Source organism: Dipodomys ordii, unplaced genomic scaffold (genome assembly GCF_000151885.1).
Source record: "Dipodomys ordii isolate 6190 unplaced genomic scaffold, Dord_2.0 Scaffold15, whole genome shotgun sequence".
Lineage (NCBI taxonomy): Eukaryota > Metazoa > Chordata > Mammalia > Rodentia > Heteromyidae > Dipodomys > Dipodomys ordii.
The window spans coordinates 857,961-866,523 of NW_012267231.1; the positions used below are offsets into that span (position 1 = coordinate 857,961).

Sequence of the window (8,563 nt, forward strand, 5' to 3'; positions counted from 1 at the left end):
CTCCTCTCTGCAGCCCCCTGCCCTTCCCTCCCAGGGATTTGTGAGCCTTTTCCCTCATGGTCCTTGCTCTCCTCCCTTTAGCCTTCTCCCTCTACCGGCTGCTGCCCCTCCCTGGGGAGTTGGTGCTTTCTTTTTGTTGTTGTTTTTCCCCCCCAGGGGAGGGAAGTGAGGAAAGAGGGAAATCAAAAGATTGTCCCAGAGAGGGATAAGGGGAGATGCGAGAATGGGCAGAAGCAGGCAAGGCAAAGATTGTACCTTCAGTAAGGTAGGGTTGTTGAGGTTAGGCCCTAAACATCATTCTACTTGAGAATCCATCAGGGGAAAGACAAATCAAGGGGAGCAAAAGGAGCCACTAAGGCCAGAGGCAGGAGATAGAATCTTAGGGGGCCAGGGTAAAGGAGGGAAACCAGGGACTAGAGGTGCTTCCTGGGGGTGGGGGAATGCAGCCAGTGTCCCCCCTTCCCTCTTCCACCCCAGCTCCAGCCCTGGTCTTTTCTTTTCATCCCTCTTCCCCCATGACTGAAGCTGTGGCCCTGGCCATGTCATCGTGTTCCTGTGTCCCCTGCATGTTCCCCACCCTCCACTCCCTCCTTTTGCGCGGACCCCATTACAATAAATTTTAAATAAAAACTGAAAAAAATAAAAAATAAAAAAAAATAAAAACCAACTCGAGCCAGGGCCGGTGGCCCACACCTGTATCGCAGCTACTCAAGAGGCTGAGATCTGAGGTCGCAGTTCAAAGCCAGCCCAGGCAGGAAAGTCGGTGAGACTCTTATCTCCAATTAACCACTAGAAAACCAGAAAAAGCCAGAAGCGGCTCTGTGGCTCAAGTGGCAAAGAATCTCAGTGACAGCAGCCCCGGCCCAGGAAAGGGGGGAGAGGAAAGAAGGGGGAAGGGGAGAGAGACAGAGAGAGAGAAACAAACAACAAAATCAACCCAACATGGAAAACAGCTGACAGCACAGGGCGTCATTTATTGGGCTATTCAACAGGTAAGCTCCAAACACAGGTGGCCGGTGTGTTAAGGGAGGAGGCCAGGGGCCAGCCGTGTTAAGAAACAATAGCACTTCTTGCTTGCAGGCGCTGCACCGCTGTGCGGCCGAGGGCTGAGTTTTTAGTGCCAGGAAGCGTGGACATTGAACCAGCAGCTTTTCAGGAGCAGAGAAGCAAGAAGGAAAGCATGTTCATGTAGCCAGGACAGGGAAACCCTTTATACAAATTAAGTTGATACAAAATACGTTATAAAGAGGACACACATACAAAAGTCATCGGGGTGGGCAGAGCCAGGCTGGCACGGAACACCACGCTAAGAACACGGGTGGGCAGTCACGTCCGTCAGGAGCGAGCGGCCGGAGCCGCCTTCACCGCGGCAAAGGCACCATCACCTCCACATAGCTGATGGGGAAGAACCCCGCCGCCCCGCGGAGCGTGCCCTCGTACCAGTTTTCGTCTATTTGATTGGTTAACGTAATGATGTCTCCTTCCTTAAAGCCTAATTCTCCTTGGTTTTCTGGCTCAAAGTCATAGAGGCCACGGCAGCAGGGCTGGTCCACAGGGATGCTAGGACCTGTCCGCAGGGACAGAAAGACAAAGCAAAAACACACAGGTTAACAGATGAACCACCCACTGGAAGCTGGACGGCAGGCGTTGGGTGCCCCCCCGGGCTGGCTCCTCCCTGGCCTGCCAGGCTGGGCTGCCCGTGTGGCCTGCCGACACCCTGGGGCCCGGCTTCACCCTCCTCAGCCCCACCAGGCGGGGGACCTGGGTCCTGGGAGCAGCCACTCGGCCTGCCGGGACCCCGAGGCGGGGGATGGAAGAGGTCCAAGCCCTGCGCGGAGGGAGCACACAGGGTCACCGCGGGGCGCAGGCTGAGGGGTCAGGAACAGAGACACCGGGGTCTCAGGCTTCGGAGAGCCTGCGTCCAACCCAGAGCTGGGCCTGGGCCAGGAGAGAAGCCAGGGCAGGGGAGCAGAAGGTTCACACCAGAGAATTATGCCATGAAGACATGGTAAGGGCAAGAGAGAAAACGCAGCAGGCCAAGTGGAAGGGGCTGTAACCAAGCACAGGTGAACCCGGACGCGTGTCTGCAGACGGGTCTGTGTGTGTGCGGCGCCGGTCGGAGGTCACAGATCCTCCGATCCGCAGCCTCCGATCCGCAGCGCATCCGGAGCCCGTGTGACCTCCCGAATCCCTGGCATGGCAGGCCCCCTCCCCTCCCCCCCGCCTTCTCATTGCTTCCCTTCCTGCCTTCCTCCCTTCTTCCCTTCTTTCTCTTTCTCTTCCTTCTTTCATTCTCCTTCTTGGCTTTCATAAGTAACGTTTGGAAACAGCACATACACGCATATACACGTCTATGTACACGCACATACAAGTCTACATACACGCACGGCAGCGGTTCCGGGGCTAAGTTCCTACAACAGGATTTGATGGTAATAGAACATGATTTTTTTTTCCCTTAAAGACACCTGACATTTACTATCATTCCTCAGGCGTTTTCAGGGCCAGGCACACCGCACGAGTCACTTTCCCATCCCACTGGGGATTTTCAGCTCACGGCGCTCACAGCTCACAGCTCACAGTGCTCACAGCTCACGGTGCTCACAGCTCAGAGTGCTCACAGCTCACGGTGCTCACGGTGCTCACAGCTCACAGTGCTCACAGCTCACGGTGCTCACAGCTCACGGTGCTCACAGCTCACAGTGCTCACGGCTCACAGTGCTCACAGTGCTCACGGCGCTCACAGCTCACAGTGCTCACGGTGCTCACGGCGCTCACAGCTCAGAGCTCACAGTGCTCACGATGCTCACGGTGCTCACAGTGCTCACGGTGCTCACAGCTCACAGTGCTCACGGCGCTCACAGCTCACGGTGCTCACAGCTCACGGTGTTCACAGTGCTCACAGTGCTCACAGCTCACAGTGCTCATAGTGCTCACAGCTCACAGTGCTCACAGCTCACAGTGCTCACAGCTCACAGTGCTCACGGTGCTCACAGTGCTCACAGCTCACGGTGCTCACAGCTCACGGCGCTCACAGCTCACAGTGCTCACGGTGCTCACAGCGCTCACAGCTCACAGTGCTCACGGTGCTCACAGCTCACGGCGCTCACAGTGCTCACAGCTCACAGTACTCACGGTGCTCACAGCTCAGAGTGCTCACAGCTCACAGCTCACGGTGCTCACAGCTCACAGTGCTCACGGCGCTCACGGTGCTCACAGCTCACAGTGCTCACGGCGCTCACAGTGCTCACAGCTCACAGTGCTCACAGCTCACAGTGCTCACAGTGCTCACAGTGCTCACAGCTCACAGCTCACGGTGCTCACAGCTCACAGTGCTCACAGCTCACAGTGCTCACAGCTCACAGTGCTCACAGTGCTCACAGCTCACAGTGCTCACAGTGCTCAAGGCGCTCACAGTGCTCACAGCTCACAGTGCTCACAGCTCACAGTGCTCACGGCGCTCACAGTGCTCACAGCTCACAGTGCTCACGGCGCTCACAGTGCTCACAGCTCACAGTGCTCACGGCGCTCACAGTGCTCACAGTACAGGCACTTGGTGACCCATACCCGCAAAGCTCGGCTGGGCGGAACTGGTTATCAGGAAGTCACAGCCCCCGAGGCTTCCCCTGAGGTGAGAGCAAGTCCCTTAGCACTCAAGTCCCACATCAGGCTGTTTCTACCTTCCATGCCAGAGGCAGGTGGGTTTTTGTGAGAATTGAGAGAGACAGAGTAGAGACAGAGACAGCCACCAGGTTCCAAGGAACCACAGCGTGAAGACCTCAGAGCACAGAGGTTTCATTTCAAGATGGGGGAGGGAGGGAGGAGTGCTTCCTGCCCCTGGGGGAAGAGATGCAGCTCTCCAAGAGGGGGGGGAGCTCCTCCAGAGGGGCCCTGGAGCTCTCCAAAAGGGGTCCTGGAGCTCTCCGAGGGGGGCCCTGGAGCTCTCCAAGACAGGGGCCCAGGGCGGTGGGCAGGAAGTTGGAAACAAGCCCTCAAGCAGCTGAGCCGGGCGGCATTGCCCGTCCCTGCTGGAGCCGGGGAAGGGGGCTCTCAACATGCCCTGGGCTGGGAGCAGTGTGGGGAGCAGGTGGCCGGAGGGAGGCCCTGTCGGCCCCCAGGACAGGGTGTGAGGACAGACCAGGAAGCCAGCGAGGCCAACGGGCCACCTACGGGCCTGAGGCCAGGCTGAGGGGCAACACAGCAACAGCAGGTGAGGACAGGGCCCAGAGTGAGCAGATCCCAGATCCCAGATCCTATCCCAGATCCCAACCCACATCCCAGATCCCATCCCAGATCCCAGATCCCAACCCACATCCCAGATCCCATCCCAGATCCCAGATCCCAACCCACATCCCAGATCCCAGATCTCAGCCCACATTCCAGCCCACATCCCAGATCCCAGCCCACATCCCAGATCCCAGCCCACATCCCAGACCCCAGCCCACATCCCAGATCCTGGATCCCAGCCCAGACCCCAGCCCACATCCCAGATCCCAGCCCACATCCCAGATCCTGGATCCCAGCCCAGACCCCAGCCCACATCCCAGATCCCGGATCCCAGCCCAGACCCCAACCCATATCCCAGATCCCGGATCCCAGCCCAGACCCCAGCCCACATCCCAGACCCCAGCCCACATCCCAGCCCACATCCCAGACCCCAGCCCGGGACCCAGAACGCAGTGTCAGGCTGCCTCAGGAGGGGACACTGGACACTGCTGCCTCCCCATGCTCCCGGGCACCCGGGAGCCAGCGGGGGAGGGTGGCGAGTGGACACCCCCCCACCCTGAGCGAAGCCCGCCCACCCCTGTGGGGGGTCCTCTGAGGCCCTGCCCAGGACCCCGACCGGCGGAGTAACGAGCGGATCATCTGTGCTTTCCACTGGACGACGCCGACTTACCTTAAAATAACAAGATTACATTTTTTTCCATTAAAAGAAATGGAAAAAAGATCAATTTTTTTTCTCTTTTGGCCAACGGTAGAAATGGAAAAATGATCAAGTTGTTCCCGGCGTTGGTCAGCCACAAGGAAACAAAGTCTGCACACCAGAGCGACGGGCGAATTCCCGGAGGGAGAGAACACAGGTCACCGTGGACAGAGCCTGGGTCCGGAGAAACGGTGCCACGGCCACCGCCACGGCTCCCGCAGACCCCGCTGGACACAGCCTCCAGGGGGCCGGCTCCGGCCTGGCAGCTCTGCTGCGGCCTCTTCTCCCCACCCCACCCTGGGTCCCGGCGCTGTCTGCACCCCTGCTCCCACTGGCCGGGGATGCCTGGCTGGAGACACAGGAAGCGAGACGGAGGGAGCCAGGGCGGGCTGGCCAGCGAGGGAGGCTGACCAGCGAGGGAGGCTGGCCAGCGAGGGAGGCTGACCATCGAGGAAGGCTGACCATCGAGGGAGGCTGACCAGCGAGGGAGGGTGGCCATTGAGGGAGGCTGACCAGCAAGGGAGGCTGACCATCGAGGGAGGCTGGCCAGCGAGGGAGGCTGACCATCGAGGGAGGCTGACCATCGAGGGAGGCTGGCCAGCGAGGGAGGCTGACCATCGAGGGAGGCTGGCCATCGAGGGAGGCTGGCCAGCGAGGGAGGCTGACCATCGAGGGAGGCTGACCATCGAGGGAGGCTGACCATCGAGGGAGGCTGACCAGCGAGGGAGGCTGGCCAGCGAGGGAGGCTGGCCAGCGAGGGAGGCTGACCAGCAAGAGCACTGCCCCCACACCCCCAGCCACCAGAGAACCCTGATTATTTTCTCCCACTCCTGAGGCCTGCTTTAATGTAACATGAGAGCAGAGGTGGGAAAGACGGAAACAAAGATGATTTTAACAGAAAGGAGCGTCCGTCCCTGTTAAATGTTATTCAAGCTCTGTCCGTGCTATGAGGGAGAAAGTAGAGAGTGAGCCAGGGAGGGAGGAGGAGGGAAGGGGAAGGAGGGAAGAGGGAGACAGGGAGCGGAGGGAGGGAGGAGGGAGGGAGGGGAGGAAAGGAGAGATCCCATCACTGGGTCAGTAAACAACCCATCGCTCCCGTTTCTAAGGTGGGGTCCCTCTCCCCGCCCGCCCGCACCTTGGGGCGGCCCTCAGCACAGGAGTCCCGCCCGCCCGCTTCTGGGCTCCACCAGACGCAACACTGGTTAAATTCTGATGCACAACACAACCAGCGTCACATCCTGAGTGAAGCGGCAGGTGCTCAGCCATCGGCCGTCCCATCAGACCGCGCACGGGCTGGCCGGCCTGAGCTGCGGCTGCGCCCCTGCAGGCCCGCACTCCCTCGTCCTAATGTGAAGTCCTGGCTGTGAGGGGGACGTTGCACGCTGCCGGGCCGTGCTTCGCACACCACGGTCATCTACAAAAACCACACGTGCCCTTCACTTTCATCTTCACCCCAACCCTCAGAACCTGCAGGCTACTGGACGGATGCGTCTGCGTCCTCCACCGTGAAGGGCCGGGCCTGCCGACGCAGCTTCACTCATCTCTCTACTGTGACCCCCGGGGTGCAGGACCCAGGCCGGACGGGAGGCGGAGCCGGGAGCAAATGACAGCCGGCCATCAGGGACGGCGCGGGCCTCCGGCGCGGGGAGCCGCACTTGCGCGGTCTGCTCTCGCTCTGTCTTTTACCCCTGCGCTAGCTGCTCTCAGCAGAGCTCCTGTAGACCATTTCTGGCTCCCCTAGGAAGTCAGAGACGCTGGCGTGCGCGCGCGGGCGGGGGACTGCGGCTGGGCGCGCCAGCGGTGCCCGGGGTCAGCCCTGGGTGGCTTCTGTGTCCCTCGCCCTCTCGACCTGGACAGGTGTGTGGTCCACACGTTCAGAGGCTCCGCTCCACAGCCCGACATGGAAGCCAGTGAGCGACTGCCTTTGGTGCTATTTTCTGAACATCAATAGCATGTTGCCGTGGGGCTGTTGTTTCCGATGCGTTGTCACAGACTGCGCGACCCACAGGTCGCGCAGGCCGTTCAGCCGGACCCCCACGCTTCCTGGGACGGAGCATGAGCATCTGGGAGAACGGCAGGCAGCTGCTGGCTCCTGCAACGAGGAAAACATGCTGCCACGGCTGCCTTCGGCTTGGAAACGCAGGCCTTCCCCCGAACCTCGCCGGCTACCGAGCCGTCCCAACCCCGGCTCACACGCTGGTCAATATAGGAGGAAGCGCTCCACCTGACTGTTTTCCAGTGCTTTAAGAATGCTGAGGGCCCACAGCAGATAACCGCTGCGGGCACGAGTTCAGAGCTAGAAAGACCCGGATGCACTCATGCCACCTCCTCATTCAAGTCAGACCAGAGATGTGAAGAACTTCCCCGGAAGTCCCCCGGCAGTGGATCCTGACAAACCTTGGGGCTGTCTCCACGTTCGCTTCTCTACAGTAACGCTAGCGCCCTCGGCCGGTTTCTGAGAGGCTCGGGAAGGAGACAGGGAAGGAAGCCGGGGCCACCCGCGGGCCGGGCCCCCCATCCCCACCGCTCGGAAACGGTAAGGCAAAAGGCACACATCTCCGCCTGCGAAGCGCTTGCCCCCGCCATTTTAAACTTCGAGTTCCGCCTTGGGATAAACGCTTGTTTTCTAATGTAATCTCGGAGACGTTTCTGCACGAGCCGGGCTCTAGACGTCATTTCTGAGCAGCTTCAGCCGTGTCGGGAAAGTCACTGAGCGAGCGACAGAATGACTCCACGTGGGCTGTGGGGATCTGCGTGGCCTCTGGCTCGGCCTGAAGCCCGCGCCTGGGGGCGGCCGTCTCCTCTGCATTTCACACGCAGGCCTTGCTGACCCCAGCTGTGGACGGCAGGAAGAGCAGCAAGCCCAACTGGAGGAATGGACAAAAGGCACATAGGGCACGCGAGCACAGACCCGAGCTTCTGCATGACTTCCTTCAGAGCCAGGGTTTTCTGGGAACTGCGCAGTGCACATTTCTCAGTTTGAGTCTCTCCTTGGCTGGCTTTCTCTTTGGGGACAGAGGGACGGCTGGGCAGATGGAGGAGGCTCCCTCCTCGCTGGGGCCTGCGATCCAGCCGCGATCCTCTCCTCGGCCGTTGGCTCTCTTCCCGTCCGGCCCGGCTACCGCGCCAGGCCGGCCACCGCCCGTCCAGCTCAGGCTGGCCACCGCCCGTCCATCCAGCTCAGGCTGGCCACCGCCCGTCCAGCTCAGGCCACCGCCCATCCAGCTCAGGCTGGCCACCGCCCGTCCATCCAGCTCAGGCTGGCCACCGCCCGTCCAGCTCGGCCTCGCCAACCCACATCCTCTCGTCCCCCTTCTTCTTCTTGAGAAAGAAGAAACGATGAAGAAATGTTCTTGGAATTCGGTTCTGGCAGCGTCTTCTGAGCGTTGCTTCAAATTGTTAGTGAAATGCCTGACATTTTTCCTTCACTTTATAAACATTATGTGCAAATCATTCAGGACCCTAACGGAAAGTAATTTCCCATTAGTGCGGCTATAAAATGCTATTTTCTTTTGAAACTCTGCCTGAGAGCCAAACAGTAGAGGACCCTTTAACACTCGAAAATTCTACCCACAAATCAAGGGGGCCCAGGGAAGGACCTGTGATGGGGGGACGGGAGCCAAGGGAGACGGGGGGGGGGGG

At 60.0% G+C, this 8,563-nt stretch overlaps 1 protein-coding gene across 1 annotated transcript in view; it reads right to left on the reverse strand.

The window, feature by feature from the left end:
- Positions 1–976: 976 nt before the first annotated feature.
- Positions 977–8,563, reverse strand: part of Sh3gl3 (SH3-domain GRB2-like 3) — a 27,666-nt gene continuing 20,079 nt past the window's right edge. Inside the window, exon 8 of the mRNA XM_013012167.1 lies at positions 977–1,567. Coding sequence (XP_012867621.1) covers positions 1,362–1,567 — 206 coding nt within the window. The 3' untranslated portion in view covers positions 977–1,361. The remainder of the gene's footprint in view (positions 1,568–8,563) is intronic.